Genomic DNA, 18,957 nt, shown 5'->3' on the forward strand with positions numbered 1-18,957 from the left:
AGTTCCAAGTTCTAGAAATTGTAATTTCGTTGCACTAAGAAATTGAAGAAATATGGCATTTAAAGAAAATGATAGGGCCTTTCTTTATTGATTTTTCAATAATTTCTCATTTCATCTTATGGTTCTCCTATGGTACAATTGACAGTATTCTACATCACCTTTTAACTCATCCACTTTACAGGGTCTAATAAATTAGAGGAAACTTTTATCCTCCTTCAATCACTCCCAAAATCTCTGCAGGAATTTTTCTTTGATATCTTATGCGCTAGCTTGGGGACTGGCGGCTGATGAAGTGGACTCAACAGCCCCAACAGGATCCTGCTGGTTGTTACTACTTCCTGTTCCGTTTGCTACAAGTTTGCCTGATTTCTCACTCTGTTCTTGTTGTTCCTGATTCTTCACTAGTACTGGTTGAAACTGCCATAGGAAAAGGGCATTGCAGGTGAGATAAAAATAGAGAATTGGTGAGTGTACTGTGTGACATGTGTGCACAAACTGAAGATACAATATCTAGCTCTGGTTTAATATATACCTGGTATATTGAATAAATAACATTTCTTCTTATCTGTGCCATCATCTCCAAGAATAGATTGTAGCCTTCAAGCTTGTACTCAATAAGCGGATCCCGCTGTGCATATCCACGTAAGCCTACAGCTTGCTGAACAAACTTAAGTGCTTGCAAGTGTTCTTTCCATAGGCGATCAATGTTGCTCAAAATGAGGAACCTTTCAGCTTCCTTCATCAAACCTGGTGCTTGATTCTCCACAATATCCTAAAATAAAATTCAAGAACATAGTCATATTCAAAACCACTGAGAGAAAGAAGCAGGATCAGTTTAATTTTAAGAATGTTAACATTTACGGCGTTATATTTGTAAGGCCAACCTTACTCATGGGAACTGGACAAGATGGAATTCAGGAAACCAGCTTGGGGAATAGAACTCAGTATGAACTCATAATGAGTTGATACTTTCTAGATTCATTTTCTTAGACGAGTGGTATCAAGAACTTGTCCAGTTTTTAAAATAACATGTACAAATGGGTGATTTGAAATCCATTTGCTTTCAACAGCTTTTCTCAAAGTGTAAGCATAACATTATCAGCTTATCTTTGACGATGAAAGTCCACAAGTCTATCAACTTTTAGGGTAAACGATGGAGTTGATTATTGGGCAATAAACGCTAATGTAAGTAGCATATTGATTTCATGTCATAGAGCATTTGTTGCTTCCATGCCCTAGGAAAATAATGACAATTTACCATTAGCCCTCATTTATGCAAAATTATGCGAGCCTAATCCCAGCTGAGTTGAGATCTAGAGTTCTTATGGAACAAGGAAATCCTTCAAAGTCTATAATTCTAAAAGAAACTGACCCTTTTTTGCAAGTAAGCTTCTCTACCGCGAAGATGAAGGTAATCACGCAAATCTTCATAACTTGAACTTTTTGTTGCCAGCAAGTCTGGGGTTAGATCATTCAACAGGTAGCAGTACCTGAAGATGCAGAAATGAAAGCATTAGAACAGTTCTTTTAAAGAGTAACCATCCTTCTTAAGAAGGTAAAAATGCTACGAAGGGAAAGACAGATAAAAGTGGGAGCAATTCATAGAAGTCAAACGTTGGAATCATTGTATGACTCATTAGAAATGGGAAAGATATAAAGCTTCTTAATACTCCTCCCATTCCACTGGCATTGCTCTGTGTTGCAACTTCAAGACAGTCAGATTTACTAAACATATGAAGAGTACAGATCTTACTGTTGAAGTTTCACAATGAGCTTTTCAAGATCCCAGCTTTCCTTTGGAGCATCAGACCCAATATTTGCCTATACATCATTAAATACAACAATCTGTTAATATCTCAAGGAACTGGTGTGTATAACTTGCAATAGATGGGAAAAAAGGGAAGTCTAGCGAACAAAAAACCCAGGATGATTTTACCTCCAAGATGTCATCCATTGTCAGTTCAGCATATTCAATAAGAAGAGATTGGAGGTTGTTAGATTCAAGGGCTCGCCTTCTCTCTGCATATACACGGTCCCTTTGGCTGTTCAGGACCTCATCATACTCAAATAATTGCTTTCGAATATCAAAGAAATAATTCTCTACTTTCCGCTGTGCTTCATCTAGTGCCTTTGTCAACATCTTGGACTCAATGGGTAGGTCTTCAACTCTAAAAGCGGTCATCAAACCCTACAATTAGCAAAAATGAGAACCCTTTAACAAGCAAATCCTAAACTGTAGTGGCGAATAGACTTTAAAACCATAGGCTAAACCTGAATTCTGTCTCCCCCAAAAATTCGAAAGATGTTATCTTCAAGACTAAGGAAGAAACGGGAACTTCCTGGATCCCCTTGGCGGCCACTTCGACCACGCAACTGTACAGATGAAGGATTACACACACACAGATGAGAAAACTAAAGTAAAATTATAGGATTTTACTCACATCCACCACTTCAAATCTAAAATAAAAATAAAAATGAAACTTTCACCTGATTGTCAATTCGACGAGATTCATGCCGTTCTGTCCCCACCACATGAAGTCCACCTGCTGACACAACCTGTAGGAATGTAGAAATAACAGAAATTACAGTTTATATAAATTGACAACCTTCCGTTCAAACTGGTGTTTGGAAAATTGAACTAACCTTTTTCCTTTCTTCCTCAGTGTAGATCTTATATTCTTTAACAATTTCTAAGAAGGCGCTGCGCAGCTTTGCTATGACATCATCCTGAGCAGGGCCCTACAAATTCTAAATGAAGTCATTAATATTTGGTAGTATGGAAAGGCAAATTCTTGACTGAAAATTATTAAAAAAATCCCCTCAAATAATTCCCAAGCTGTTTGAATTTGACACAATCAAGTGAAATTTATTCTTGTGCTGTGTAGAAATGTCTTTTAATTTGCAATCATAATTCTATAAATGAAAATCAGTATCTTCTGCAAATTTCACCTTTTCACAAGAATAAGACAACCGTTCCTCAGCTTCAAGCTCAGTTAACGATCTCTTTCCCCAAGTTTTGACAGCTAACTCCACAGCTTCCTCAGCCAGCTTGGTATTTGTGCTGGATAGTTTGCATGGAAATAGACTTTCATTCACCTGGACAATGATACTAGACTTGAGAACAAGGATGGTGAAGATCAAGGTGACCACTGTGAAAACCAAATTCATATAGACCAGGCTGAAAATAAAACCTTCCATATCTTCTTTGGAGGAAGTTTCTTCACAGATACAAAAACCCCTTCCACTAGCTTGACAACCCTGCAGCCCTTTTATCATTTTAGAAACAGTATAACATATGCTTTGAGACATAATAAGGTGGATGGTGCTTGCGGTTTATTTTTATTAAGATACAATGTTTTTAGCTCTTTAGGATCCCCCATCCTTGCATGTAAAGAGAAGTTCCAGAATTGGGACATTAGAACATTATAGGTTCCAAGAGTACAGAATACACAGTAAAGTTGGCATTTCCCCTGATAATGCAGGCATCCTTAATGGGTGGAAATAAAAAAATACAAGAAACCAAACTGAAGAGAAGTAAAAAAGTTGTGATACAAACTTAAAATCTTCAACATCTCAGAAGACTAGCTCCAGGTAATTGAGATAAGAAACTAAGGTTAAAATCATAATCTACATGTGATGTTAAGTAAAATACATGTGCACTAAACTCATGTTTAGAGAACACCTAAGCTGATTCAATGACCATAAAAAACCATGCATGTAGAGCTTGATTAGTTGTCTATGTGCCACATGCATATACAATGTTAGGATGTTAAACAAAACAACTTCCATGGAGCGCAATTATACCTTGGCATAAGCATCTCACGAAGCTTCAACCTTGCCATAAATTCTGCATTACCACCAAGAATTATATCTGTTCCACGACCTGCCATATTGGTAGCAATTGTAACTGCCCCAAGACGACCACTCTGTGCAACAATTTCTGCTTCTCTCTCTACATTCTCTGGTTTCGCATTGAGAACCTTTAATTAAATGATATTAGTTAATATATCTCATACAACGAATATTTAGATATAGTAGTTTGGCTATGTTGGCAGCAAAAGAGAAACATAAATATAGCATACACAGACAGAATAAAGCGACCATACTTCACCTATAGAGGTTGATTATAGTGCATGCTACCATTGCTGCATTCCCCCAACTAAAAGAATATACACCCACAAAAAATTTATGGACCTCACCTCATGGGGAATTCCAGCTTCATTCAACTGTTCTGACAATGAGTCACTTTGCTCAACACTTGTGGTGCCAACAAGCACTGGACGACCTGTCTTGTGCATTCTAGAAATTTCAACCACCACTGCCCGCCATTTCCCTGTAGTGGCCCTGAAAACTACATCCGACTCATCCTGACAAGTTAAAGAAATAATGAGGGACTCAATAGGCCATCAACCGAAGAAAAAAAGTTATACATTAAGTATTTGTATTCAAGCTGAATGGCATCTATATTTCTAGAATACAGCTAACAAAAGTCAAGTCAATCCATATCTGTTTGTAAGTTGAGGTTCTAGAGAAGAAGTAAAGTAAAATATCATATATTCAAAACTTCAGTGACATTGATTCCATAGAAATCTGTCTATTTAACTATACATTGCCTGTTCTGTTGTTATGGTAAAAATTTTGTGCTTCTAAAAGCTAAAGCCCAGGTTTGAGTCTTTACGGCAATCACTCCATACAAAAATTGTCTAAGGTTAGGACTGTGTCCCACTCATCCTGAAACCTGCTTTGGCAGCAGCGTCATTGAGTTATGACTTTGTTCTTTAATTTAACTACCTATAACCAGGTTTAAAATCTAATCTTGTCTCATTTTTTCTTTTGTTCCTCATCCAAGTTCTGTGATTTGACCTGCTAATAAATACAGGATGATTTTCTGCTACAACAGACAGCATGCAAGAACAAACCTTTCTTATCATGGGTTTGTTTGTGGGCACAATTGTAACTTTAAGCTTGTATATGCTCTGAAATTCTGTGCCTTCAGTTGCTGCGGTGCCAGTCATTCCACAAAGCTTTGGAAACTGCAACAGTGAATAGAAATTAACACTAGAAAGCTAGAAGATGGAAAGTAAATATCCAAACATGCTTCATGAAATGATTTGGGAAATAAGATGTTCCAACCTGGAGAAAGAAGTTCTGATAACTGATTGAGGCTAGCGTCACAGTTTCATTTTGAATGGGCAACCCTTCTTTTGCTTCAACCGCCTGGTGAAGTCCATCGCTCCATCGCCTTCCCTATCAAAATAAACAAGCTAGGATTATTACCAACCCTCCTTATATCATTGGTGTTTCACCAAAGAATAGAACAGTATTTCCCCAAAGAATACAACAATATTTCCATCTGGCAAAAGATGTAAGAAGATACAAGCATCACTAAAGAAGTCTGTACACAGGTTTTCTAATTATTTTCCTTCAATGTACATTTATTTTTCCTTTCTCAATAAAGTTATGCTTGGGCAAGCGATTCAATTAGAACCCTTCATAATTAGATTTCCCTTTTCAAAAAAATTCAGAGTTGCAGAAAAGCATTAACACAAAACACAACTTCCAGATACAAGTTATTTTTCTATCTTTAGCATATAGGAAATGGAAAGGAATACAGTATACACACAGTTATGCTAAAGATTCTGTTCCATAAAATTTGTTTTTACAAAGCCAAAACTGAGATAAACTGATCACCTGCATAACTCGACCTGTAAACTCATCCACAATCAGGACCTCCTTTCCACGAATGATATAGTTTACATCTCTAAGAAAAAGTTCTTTCGCCTTTATTGCATTCAATATATATGATGCCCACTGTTCTCGAGGATCATATAAATCTTTCAGAGCCAGAATTTCCTCGGCATCCTCATAACCCTGTTCTGTGAGTAGAACTGTTTTCAGCTTCTCATCAACCTGGTAAAACTACCTTAGTAAGAAAAAGAAATGAAATAATTTCTTTTTAAAGAAATATTTTCAGTTGTCTTGTCATCCACTGCTTGTTTTGACTCATGACAGAAACAAAATTTCTGGTCATATGCCATACATGATGGTTATGTTTGGTTCCTAGAAAGTACCAAGGAAAGAAAAAAATGCTAAAGAAAATATGTTTAGTTGTCATACGGAAAATATCGAAGTAAGTCAAGTATAATTAAAATTAGTTAGACACTTATGCATTTTTAAATTATGTAACTCTTGTATCGAATAGTTAAAATAAGTGAAATGAGTTTGAAGGAGTATATAAAAATAATTTATCGACTTTGAATCTACTTTTTATTTTCCTTCACTTTTTCTTTCCTTCTACTTTTCTTCTCAATTTTTTTACCTTACATTTTCCCTCAAATTTTCTGGAAACCAAACATAACTGATATGTAGTCACCAACATATCTTTTTGTAGAGCAATACACATAACTAAAGGCATGATTAAAGTAATATGAAATAAAACAATCAAGCACAATTTTAATTGCAATTAATTCACAGCAAAGAAGAATCCATCATCTTACAGTAGTTCAATATCTTACCGTGTAATGCAGATCTCGCTCAAAGGCCAAGGCAATTTTTGCAGCTTTATAGTACCTATCACTTGGCTTTTCAGCAGGTCCTGAGATAATGAGAGGAGTTCTTGCTTCGTCAATCAGAATTGAGTCAACCTCATCAATTACACAGTAATTGAAACCCCTCAAGACAAGCTCATCAACACTCTGCATAACAAATAGGAGAAATTACTCAGCTCAAGTAGAAAGGAGATTGAGCTAGCTTGTGTGAAAGATATATGTTGATAGTCAACCATATAAAAAGTTACTGCAATAAGAAAATAGTTCAAAACAGCGTGTAAAGATGAGAGTACTTTCCGTGGCAAGATTGTCTCTCAAGAAATCAAAACCAAGCTCACTGTTTGTGACATATGTGATGTCACATAAGTAATTTTCCCTCCTTTGTTCACTTGTCATATTCTCTGCCAGTATAAACATCAAATTGTTATATATTCCAGTCATAACGTTAACTCATCAACTAATACTTAGAAGCAGAACTTATAGACTTAAAAGGACCAATCCACAGCCCCACCAAAAGTGTATGATAGTGCAAATTGATACAGGTCTTGAAAACATCTAATATAAAAGTTAAAAATGATGTTGAAAATTTTAAATGTCCCAATACTAATTAACTCAACTAAGCCAAGCCTCAATTGCAACTACTTACATTCAACCACATGCGTCAACAATACAATTTATAGAACAAAAGCTAATGAAAAATTGTATTCAAAAAATTATTGAAGGAGAGTGTCATTGTTTATCAAGAAGGAAAAAATAAAAGGCAGATACCTGAATGAAAAGAAATTAGATTTTCAAACTGTAAAATTAGATCGACCAGCAGCTGTCATTTATCATTCTGAATAATCATTTTCCATTGCTAAAAAGTGCTAAAAAACAAGACGAATCTTCAGGTGAAAGCAAGAGAGAGGGATAAATATACTTGGCATGGTGTCAGGCCTGAAAATAAACCTGCAGAAAAGCGAAATTATACCAGTAGGGGGCATGGAGGACGTGGACAGAGCAGCTGCGTTTTGGGTGTAAAGTAGGGATGCTCCCTACTACTTATCTAGGTTTACCCCTTGGAGGCCTTCATAAATCGTGTAGAGTTTGGGATGTTGTAGAGGAAAGATTCAAGAGGAAATTGGCTACTTGGAAAAAACAATACTTGTCAAAGGGAGGAAGACTTACCCTTATTAAGTGCACTCTCTCATACCTCCCCATCTATTTTATGTTGCTTTTTGTAATCCCAAAGAAAATGAGCGTTAGATTGGAGAGAATTCAAAGGGAGTTTTTGTGGGGAGATTTGGAGGAGAGAAGAAAGATCCACTTGGTAAGTTGGTCGGTTATATGTAAAGATAAGAAGCATGGAGGGTTGGGGTTAAGGCATTTGGAGGTTTTCAATCAAGCTTTGCTAGGAAAATGGCTTTGGAGATTTCCTCTAGAAAGGGAGAGTTTTTGGAGGAAAGTCATTGTTAGAAAATTTGGAGAGGAGGATGGGGGTTGGACCACTACAGAGATGGGGGATTCTTATGGGATGGGCCTTTAGAAAGACATTAGAAAGGGTTGGGAGGATTTCCTTCTTAGAACTAGTATCCATATTGGAAATGGTAAACTCACGAGATTTTGGAGGGACATTTGGGTTGGGGATTCTAAGCTGAAGGATCTTTCCCCTGTGCTGTTCAGAATTGCAACCCATAATTCTGCTGCAGTGGCTGACCTTTAGGGGAAACAAGGAGGTGGAGGCGGGTGTTGGGAGGTGCACTTTAGAAGATCCTTCCAAGATTGGGAATTAGAGGAGGTGATTCGTTTTATGGAACTTATTTCTGAGTAAAGGTTCGAGAAGGGGAGGATTCCTTAAGTTTGGAAGATCGAGAGGAGGGGAAAGTTTAATGTCAAATCATATTATAGGTCTTTAAGGGCTGAGAATAGCATTTTATTTCCAGCCAAAGAGATTTTGGGCTCATATATCCCTCTTAGAATTCGTTTTTTTGCTTGGGAAGCAGTTTGGGGAAAAAATTTAACAGTAGACATGTTAATGACGAAAGGTTGGTCCATGGTCAACAAATGCAACCTTTGTAAAGACAATGAGGAATCGGTGGACCACATTCTGATTCATTGTGGTAGGACAAAGGGAGTTATGGACTTTGCTGCAATTTTCTTTTGGACTGGTGTGGGTGTTCCCCGCCTTAGTGAGAAATCTGCTTCTGGAACAGAAAGTTAAGAGGCTAGGGAAGAAAATGAGAGCAGTTTGGAGATTGGCGCCTATTTGTCTTTTTTGGTGTATTTGGAGAGTGCAAAACCGAAGAACGTTCCAAGAGGAAGAGATGTCAGACCCCTACTTGAGGAACCTTTTTTTTCAGACTCTTCTAGAGTGGTCTCAACAGTTTTTGGATTTAGACTCTCCCTCTTTTCTGAATTTTTTGGGTGATTGGCATGATGGCTAGCTTTTTACCTCTCTAGATTTTTCCTTTCTTTTTGCAGGCTTGTTTTTTGCTCTCTTTGTATACTGCCTGTATACGTAGGGTGTGCCCCCTGTTTTGGCGTTTTATCAATTCAATTTGTCTTCGTCTATCAAAAAAAATATATATTTGCCAGCTTAAAGAAAAACAAACAAAAAAAAGAAAAAGAACACTGAAACTAGCAAATCCAATCCTTTGGGAAGCTTCACCTAACACACCCATAACATTCTGTTCCATCATGCAATGCAGGTAGAAATCATAGAGCTACTAACTTGAGTAAAGGTCATTGCTAAGAGGTGGATGGATCTTATCTAAATTAAGTTAGCCATCCATACTAAATCCGATCTTTCTAAGAGCGTATAACTTAAAAAACCAATATTCAAGAGTTGACTCTATGACTAAATAACCAAACTAAATATTTGAAGCCCATACAAATCATTAAAAGGAGTCTACAAAAAAAAATCAGTGATGTAAAACAAAGAATTTTGAGCCTGTCTAAATAGACAGGAAAATAATAAAATTACAGACAACCAGAGGACTCTTAAAAAGTGACATAATATACATTCATAGGCAAAAAGTTCAAAATAACAACCTCCACATGGTTGGAAATGCATGCATTCATATTCCATCCAAATACAAGCAAAAGGAATACCAATGCAGGAGTGGAACAAATAACAAAAGACTGAGACATACGTTGGATTAGGCCAACCTGCAGTCCAAGAAATCGAGGAACTTGACCAACCCATTCACAATCTCGCCGGGCCAGATAATCATTGACAGTAACAACATGAACTCCTTTCCCACTTAATGCATTCAAATAAGCTGGTAAAATTGCAACAAGGGTCTTTCCTTCTCCAGTTCTCATTTCAGCTATTTCTCCCTTATGAAGAACCATGCCACCTACAAATACAGATATCATTCAACTTGATATTCATATTAAGCTTTCTGTTTACAAATAAATAAACAATCCACTGACTAAACAACTATGATCTAAGGATTTTGATCCAGACTATCCAGCATGAGACAAAAAGAGTCAGCCATAAAAATTGCCAATAAGTCTAAACACATGCATACAATTGGATGTGATTATCAATAGACTTCACAAAGCACATACATATCTATATATTAAATTTTTTGAAAAAGCTTCAATAGCCAAGTAAAAGTATTTGTTAGTGTATTCTATCTAGTTAGCAATTTTGTTCCTTTCTTACTAATTAGATGTAACTTACTTCCTTCTTATCCATTTCAATACAACTTCAAACTTTATCAAATTTGGATTTGGGTCATTCAGAATCTCAAAATTTAAGATAAGTATGCATATATGGTTGATAAAGCTTTTAGAATGGCTAATACAAGAAATTAGGAAGAGAGTACTTTCTATTTCCAAATTTGCTTTCTACCATGCTTTTAATTCCAAAAATTGTTTTTAATAAGTTTTGAAATTATATTTATCTCTAAATTTGTATTTGATTCTAACAAGAATTTTTGGAATATTTTAGTAAGTTTTAAAATTGTATTTATCTCTAAACTAGTATTTGATTCTACAAAGAATCTTTGAAATATTTTTGAAATTAAGGAACTCTTCATAATTCTAAAAAAGGTTTTAAAAATATAAATAGAGAAATTTTATTTAAAAAGAGGGTGGGGTTTTATGAACCCTAAAAGAGCATAACCATTCTTAAAAGCTTTTTTTTTTTTTTGATAAGTAAAAGAAGTATATTAAACGAAAAGAGGAAACACCAAAAACCGGTGCCCTCTAGGTATACAGGTAGTATACACACTACCTTCCCTAACTAGGAGCCTATCCAGTCTACAAAACTTACAAGTGAAGAATGACTCTCTGCTAGGGAACCCCTGACCCAAAACCAAAGATTACATACAAAAGAATATTTCAACTTTTGAAGCGAAAGGTTCTCATCCCCAAACGCTAACCTATTTCTCTCCTTCCAAACTGACCAAAAAATACATAAAGGGGCCATTTGCCAAGCCTTCTTGCGTCTTTTCTCCACAAACCCTCCATTCCACCCAAGAAGGGTTGTCTTAACTGTACATGAAAGAGTCCAAGATATTCCAAAAAGAGAGAAAAGGAGGTTCCATAGGACCCGCGTCTTGACACAATGCAGTAGAAGATGATCCACTGTTTCTTCTTCAGATAGACAGAGGAAGCACCTGTTTGCCAAAGAGAAACCCCTCCTTTGAAGTTGCTCCTGTGTTAAAATTTTACCCCAAGAAGCCTCCCAAGCAAAGAAAGCTACCTTGGGAGGCACTCTTGCCCTCCAAATTCTTTCACAAGGGAACAAAGAAAGGCCCCCCTGCTCCATCATAGAATAAAGGGATCTAACAGAGAAGGCCCCATTTTTTGAAGCTGTCCATATCATTTTATCTTCCTCCTCCCTCTGAACCCTGAAAGCTTGGATCTTCTGCAACAACCGCTCCACTAGATCAATCTCCCAATCGTTAAACGCCCTTGCAAAGAGAGGAGTCCATCCACTCCCATCACCAACAGGATTCCACACCTCCGAAACCCAAGCATTCTTCGACATGGACATGGAAAAAAGAGATGGGAAGGACTCACAAAGAGGCTCATCACCACACCACTTGTCTTTCCAAAATTTCACTCTTTGCCCATTACCCAAATGGAAAGCTACCCTGCCATCAAACAGCCCCCACTTCTTCCTAATTGCTTTCCAAAGACCAACACCGTTTCTTCCCATCACATCCCGAGTACACCAGCCCCCCTCCTCTACGCCATACTTGAGGCTAATTACATTCCTCCACAACGCATCTCTCTCATTAGCAAACCTCCAATTCCACTTACACAAAAGGGCGTTATTCATCAAAGATAAATTTCTCACCCCTAGTCCACCTTTTCTTTTCTCCAAGCATACCAAGTTCCATCTTACCAGGTGAGGTTTATGGGCTAAAGTTCCCCCACCCCACAGAAAATCCCTCTGAATTTTCTCTAACCTCAACCTCACTTTTCTAGGCAAATGAAAGAGAGACATCAAATAAATAGGCATACTGGACATAGTGCTTCTAATTAGGGTGAGTCTTCCCCCCTTAGATATGTACTGCCTCCTCCACATAGCAAGCCTTCTACGAAAACGCTCTTCAACTCCGTCCCACACCGCCACAGAGTTGAAAGCTGCCCCAAGGGGCATTCCCAAATAACTAGAGGGTATCCCTCCCACTTTACACCCCAACTCCAAAGCCAAACCATCTATATTCAGCACCCTTCCAACCGGAATCATCTCACTCTTCTCTAAGTTAATCCTCAAACCCGAGCACGCCTCAAACCACATAAGAAGCCAACTTAGATATGTCATCTCGTCTGAAGATTCCTCACAAAAAACCAACGTATCATCCGCAAACAACAAATGCGATATATGCATCCCCTCACCCCTCCCTCCACTCACCTTCCACCCAGATAAATACCCCCCACTAATAGCCCTTCTCATCATACTGCTAAAAACCTCCATGGCGATCACAAACAAATAAGGTGAAAGGGGATCTCCTTGTCTTAGCCCCCTTGTACTTTGGAAGAAACCGGAGGGAGACCCATTAATTAACACGGAGAACTTCACTGTTGAGATACACCAATCAATCCACTTTATCCATCTCTTTCCAAACCCCATCTCTTTAAGAACAGCCAGCAAAAAGCTCCAGCTAACACGGTCATAAGCCTTCTCTATATCCAACTTGCACAACACCCCTCCCACATTGTCTTTCAATCTTGAGTCCACAGCCTCATTTGCAATCAGCACTGCGTCCAAAATCTGTCTACCCTCCACAAAGGCATTTTGAGACTCTGAGATCACTTTCCCCAACACCTTTTTAATTCTATTGGCTAACACCTTGGCCAGCAGCTTATAGAGGCTGCCTACAAGGCTGATGGGCCTAAAATCTTTCAAATCTTCAGCTCCTCCCCTCTTTGGGACTATAACAAGGAATGTTGCATTTAGAGATTTTACAAATCTGCCCCTCTCGTGAAATTCCTTGAAAAAGCCCATTATTTCAACCTTTACTAACTCCCAACTGAACAACCAAAAGGCCATGGTGAAACCATCCGGGCCGGGGGCTTTATCCTTGCCTAGATCTGAAAGTGCCGCGAATACCTCCCCTTCCGTAAAAGGAATTTCCAGCCCCTCAGCCTCACAACTGTCTAATCTCATGAAGGACAACCCCTCAACCCCAGGACGCCACCCCCCTTCTTCAGTATACAGATTTTTAAAAGCACCCACCACACTATTTCTTAAATCTAACTCCTCCGTATGCCAACAATCATCCACTTTCAGCCTAGACAACCAATTCCTTCTGCTATGCGCGTTCGCCATCCTATGAAAGAATTTAGTATTATTGTCCCCCTCCTTCAACCACAATTCCCTTGATCTCTGTCTCCAAGAAATTTCTTCCCTCAGCACCCATGTCTTATAAGCCTCCTTAGCCTCCTTCCTGGCTTCACAATCCTCAAAACTCAGAGTTGATTGATTCTCCACTGCATCCCAGTACGCCACCTGGCTAAGAGCTTCTCTCTTCTTAGCCTCAATTACCCCAAAAACTTCTTTATTCCAAGTCTTTAAGAGCCCTTTTAAGGCTCTTAATTTTGCATCCAAAACGAAGCTGAAAGACCCAGTAAAAGATAAGCTGCCCCACCACCTCTTCATCTGATCCATGAACCCCCTTTCCTCCAGCCACATATTCTCAAATCTAAAAGGTGACGGACCCCTCTTCAAACCTCCACCTTCAAGGAGGATAGGATAATGATCAGAAACTGGTCTAGCAAGAATCCCCTGCATGGCTCCAATAAACATTCTGTCCCACTCATCTGTAACTAGGAACCTGTCGAGCCTAGATTGAGACTGATTGTTTAACCCCCCTCGCCAAGTAAAGAAGCCCCCCTGTAAGGGGTAGTCCCTGAGCTCCAGATCCTCTACCACTTCATTAAATCTCCTCATTGATGCAGATAACTCACCCCCCCTACTGCGCTCTTCCGGGTATCTGATCATATTAAAGTCACCCCCCACACACCAAGGATCTCTCCATAACCCTTTTATAGACCCAAGCTCCTCCCAAAAAGCCTCCCTCTCCCTCCTGCACACCGGTCCATACACTCCGGTGAATACCCACCTCATCCCATCTATACAATTCTTGAACAGACAAGACACCGAAAACATCCCTTCTTCCACCTCCAACACATCAACCACTCTGTTGTCCCAAAACACCAGAACACCACCAGCTGCCCCCTTAGAGTTAATTGCTCTCCAATCAATGTGTCTCCCCACCCCAAGGCTGCGGACAATCCCCGTACTCATATCCTTGATTTTAGTCTCCTGCAGGCACACCACGTCCACCTTGTTGGATTTTATTATGGACTTGATGATTTTCCTCTTTTCACTATCATTTGCCCCTCTAACATTCCAAGATAAGATCTTTATCATCATTTAATCCCTGATCCTGAAGCCCCTCCGAACTTGCCTTCATTGGATGCCAACTTAGCTCTTTTATAGCTTACTGTCCATTCCAGCTTCTTTAATTCCCTGCTGGATTTTGACACCGATGACTTTGTCTTTTTATTCTCCCTATCCTGATTTTTCTTTTCAATTCTCCCCCTCATTCTCCTCAACAGGTAAAGAATTTCTTCCTCAAAACCAACTGTTGGCATACCCAAGCAGTGACTAAATTTTGCAAGGCAACTGGAGCTCCATTCTTCCTCTCCGTCCCCCACTTCCACCTGAAGGGCCATCGTCTCCACTAATGGGCTTTCTAAAACCCCTCCAAAAGGAACAATGGCTAGATCAGACCCATTTGCCTCACCACCCGATGCTCTCGGGGACAAGTTCCTATCTTCGAGGACCGAGAGGTCTACCATCCACTTTTCACGCGGAGAGTCTCTGCTCCTCGTTTCTTCCACGGCCTCAACCAGACCACTGTTAGCCCTCACCTTCCCCAACACATCATCATCCGACCCCAAGAAAGGAGAAGAAGGAGAAGAAGCCCCAAACCCCATAGAAAAGATAGGGAGTTTGAAGTTACGGGGGTACCTAGAAGCTTCATTCAGAAGCGCGTCGTCAGTGGACTTCAGGTGGCCGAGGGGTGGCTCCACGCCGCCGACGCTACCCGCGACCAGAGGATCCTTCTCCAGCTCCGCACGAGCCCCGACAGTCTCAGTGGAAGCCCTAGAAGGGTCGGGCTCCCTTAAAAAGTCCAAATGGGCCTCAGGCTTTAGAAGCCCAATATGCTTCTCATGCCCCTTGGTCCAGCCCGCTGACTTATGGCAGAGGGGAGACGGGCCCTCGGCCCAGCTCGCGTCTTAAAAGCTTGGTCCTCCAACTCTCAAATTTTCAAGATCTTTCTTGAGAGTAACTCTTGACTACAACAAAGGTCATAGATATCATCACGAAACTTTAAAATGAGCTTTGAGGAATCCACTAAGGAGCACAAGGGAGTGTTGCATCAAGGACGTGAAAAAAGAGTATAGGTGCTGACGGTATAAGACCCTAAGAAGTAGGTGCATCCAATCAGGTAAAACTGTATACCATGTTCTCATAATTAGTGGATTATTTAGCAACTAAGAGACCACCCATTGTTTTTTACACCTAGTAGGTTATTAGGTGATTTTCCCACATTACATCCCTGTGTTTATTCGTGTGATTGATGTTATATATATTTGCATGAAATTGATTGCTCTCAATAAGTAATTAATCAAAAGGGACAAATTGAAAATTTATAATAAAGTATTAATTTGGAGATTGATTTAGAGACTACCTATTCATCCCCTTTGGATAGTTTCATTATATCAAGACTATACATAAAATTTCTTTCAGCATTCTAGCTATAATGTAATACAATATAACATATACTGCTGAAATCACTGCATATAATAATATAATGATGCCCAAATTGAAAAACATAATATAGATCCCATCAGAAAATAAAAAATTAATAATGCAAATTCTTCAGCATTCTTTTTAAAGTAGCCAAATGTGTGCTTGCTTGTGATTGTACAAGGTGATATTATGCGCATAGTCACAGATTTTAGGTGAGGGATGGGTTTTCCACATACCAAACTTCAAAAGGGATAAGATTTCTATAATAGCTTATCAGTAATCTCATGTTTCCTAAGACCTGGCAGTCTAAAATACTGTTCATATTGTCAGACAGCATTGCACACTGACTTTTCTGTTGTCTTTACAGTTGCCTAGGGATCCAACATACAGCAAAGGTCAAATTAAAAATCCAAGAGAACACATCAATGTAACACCATACCAATCAGTTGAACATCAAAAGGACGAAGGCCTAGAACCCTTTTTGAAGCCTCTCTCACCACAGCAAATGCTTCCTGTAAGGGAACAACTTCCCTGAAGTTAAAACAAAAGCTAAGACATTTTATCAATATATTGAAGAACAAAGTCCAGGCAAGAAATAATTGGTATTTTTGGACTTTTTGGAACAAGAGAAATAATAGGGCTTTTGAGGACATGGAACAAGTGGATCAAATGCTGAAACACTCCTTTTTACATTTACTTTGAGAATGGGTGAGGGTGGGATTCAATGAAGCAACAATGTTTATGATAGATTTAGTCAATTGGTTTGGTGCTATATAAGGGAAGGGTTCTTGTTTTTTGTAAATTGCTTTCTTTGTTTTGATTTTGTCTTTTGCTGCCCTTGTATATGACCCATGTACTCTGGTGTGCTCTTTTAAACCAATATAATCTATTTAATATATTAAAAAAATCCTCCAAAATAGACTCTCCAACAAAAAAATTCTCAAGCCAGTGCTTCTCAGCCATATGGATGCATGTGGCCTGAATTTTCTTTTTTTTTTTTTTGTGACAAAACCATTATCATCAACTACAATTTTGAATTTAAACTTAGAATTGTAGTTGATAATTATGGTTTTAAACTTAAATTTAAAACCATAGTCACTGACTATGGTTTAAAGCTTAAGTATTAAAACCGAAATCACCAACTATGGTTTTAAGTTTAAATTCAAAATCGTAGTCTATTAATTATGGTTTTGGGCATATTTTAACGACAATTTTTTAACTTCTTATTTTTATAAATTTTTTTATTTTAAAAGGTTTTCTTTTTATTACATTTAAAAATATTTTAGTTTATTTTTGTTAAATTTATGTAATTATTTTTTTTTTAAATTAATATACCAGATTAAATATTTTGTTTTGTATGTATTATAATATGTAGTCATATTTATCATATAATTTTTTTAAGTGAGATTTTTGGACTTCTTAGCTTTTTTCTTATGAGGTGTTGTTTTTTATTTTATTTTTAATGTTTTGGCATTTTCTACTTTATATAAACATATTTTGGAATTACAAAATTATTGTATTAACTATTTATTTTGCATATATTATATCTAAATATATATAATATTGTATATCATTTACATTATAAAACCCTAGTCAACAACTATGATTTAAGTTCAAAACTAATCAATGAGTATAATTTTGAACCTAAGATTAAAGCCATAGTCAATGACTATGGTTTTAAATTTAAGTTTAAAAAATGTACTCACCAATTACGGTTTTAAGAAAACCTCATGCCAAGAAGCACTAGTTTGGGAATTTTTTTGTTGGAGAGTCTATTTGAGGGAGTTCTTATATCAAATAGTTAATATCGATTTAAAACTCGAGAGTTTTAAAGTTGATGATGGATTCACTCAACAGCCAATAAAGTCCCCTTTTCCTTTTTGGGATTGTGCTAAATCATTTATTGTGAACCATAAATTTTCTGGTCACTTGACCATACTGGAAAGAAGCCAACCTCTTTAACTTAGATAAGCAAGGTTCTTATCTCTATTAGGAACGAGATCATGGAGATGTTTCAAGCTCAGAACAAGGTATAAACCTCACTCTGGGTTTCAATTTCCCATTGATTCACAGGGAACTGCAGACTATGTTGCTCCGATATTCAAATTGTTAGGTTATGAATGTTGTGTAAAATATGCCGAACGAAGGCATGGATGGCGAATTCAAATTCACCCATGTTTGCTGAACCAGGGATATGCCATACAAATTGCATTAAAGGATTAAGAAATAAAGACTGATAAGCAATTATATTGGTATCCAGATCATTAGAAATGTGAAACCCGGAAATCTAGCAAATTCCACCAAGTTGCTAATCGTGGAATGAGAAATAGATTTGGTAACTGAAAACTTACAGGTAAAAGAGAATCCAAAGATTCACCCCGCTGAGCTCGTTCCTTGAGAAGGCGGGTCCTGTCCCTCAATTCGGAATCAGATACCGCGGACATCTCGGCTTCCAAATTATTGATGAGAGTGACGGTTCCGGCGTACTGCTGCCTGGTGGACTCCCCGGTGTCAGTGCCCTTGAAAATACCGCCAAGTAGACCGCCGAGGGAAGCCATGGGACGCAATCGACGGCCTCGGTGAGAGTGAGAGGATAGCTGAAGGGGAAAAAGGGAAGTGGTGGGGGGTTTGCGGTAAGAAGTGGGGTGGGAGAATCCAAATAATTTGGGAGAGAAAGGTGAGATGGAGGGGTGGTGGTTGAGCACCGGCGACTCCACTGGCAGTGCCGCCATATTTTGAATGCCAGCAATAAGGGAAGAATAGGCTTCCAATCAGTTCAGTTGCGCAGAACGACTGTGAGCATGGTTCTGTGGAGGGAGATGAAGAGAGAGACTGCACCGGGATAAGGTAGGATCCTTTGGGCCCTCCTCACATCCACACTCAGCTCGGCCCAAACGAATACTATATATATTATTTCAATATTTCCCATCGTTCGTTTCCATCGCTGTGCAGTCCAAAAGTTAATTTAATTAAAAGAAAAAAGATTATAATATCAAGCATTACTTAAAAAAAAAAATTATTATTTTTTACAATGTATAATTCAACCAATCCCATCTTTAGGTGGGCTTCCACAGTCATTTTTAATATTCAAATTGGATTTAATTTTTTTTTGGTCCAAACTTAATTTAAATTTATTTAATTTAA

General features: G+C 38.2%; 1 protein-coding gene across 2 annotated transcripts; it reads right to left on the reverse strand.

Moving 5' to 3' along the window:
- Window positions 1-58: 58 nt before the first annotated feature.
- Window positions 59-18,692, reverse strand: LOC100250268 (protein translocase subunit SecA, chloroplastic). 2 transcript variants are annotated; one of them, XM_010654034.3, is made up of 20 exons: window positions 18,165-18,692; window positions 16,253-16,325; window positions 9,680-9,886; window positions 6,846-6,949; window positions 6,516-6,695; window positions 5,692-5,910; window positions 5,134-5,247; window positions 4,920-5,033; window positions 4,200-4,367; window positions 3,805-3,980; window positions 3,192-3,258; window positions 2,950-3,096; window positions 2,644-2,739; window positions 2,488-2,556; window positions 2,272-2,373; window positions 1,937-2,188; window positions 1,754-1,821; window positions 1,373-1,490; window positions 533-772; window positions 59-417 (listed from the first exon to the last, which is right to left on the reverse strand). In XM_010654034.3, the coding sequence occupies exons 1-20, from the start codon at window positions 18,543-18,545 to the stop codon at window positions 259-261; spliced, it is 3,054 nt and encodes a 1,017-aa protein (XP_010652336.1). In that variant the 5' UTR covers window positions 18,546-18,692; the 3' UTR covers window positions 59-258. The 2 variants fall into 2 exon arrangements, with proteins under 2 accessions (XP_010652336.1, XP_059593933.1); XM_059737950.1 differs by having other exon boundaries at window positions 16,253-16,344; window positions 18,165-18,273.
- Between the last annotated feature and the right edge of the window lie 265 nt (window positions 18,693-18,957).

Source organism: Vitis vinifera, chromosome 7 (assembly GCF_030704535.1).
Source record: "Vitis vinifera cultivar Pinot Noir 40024 chromosome 7, ASM3070453v1".
NCBI lineage: Eukaryota > Viridiplantae > Streptophyta > Magnoliopsida > Vitales > Vitaceae > Vitis > Vitis vinifera.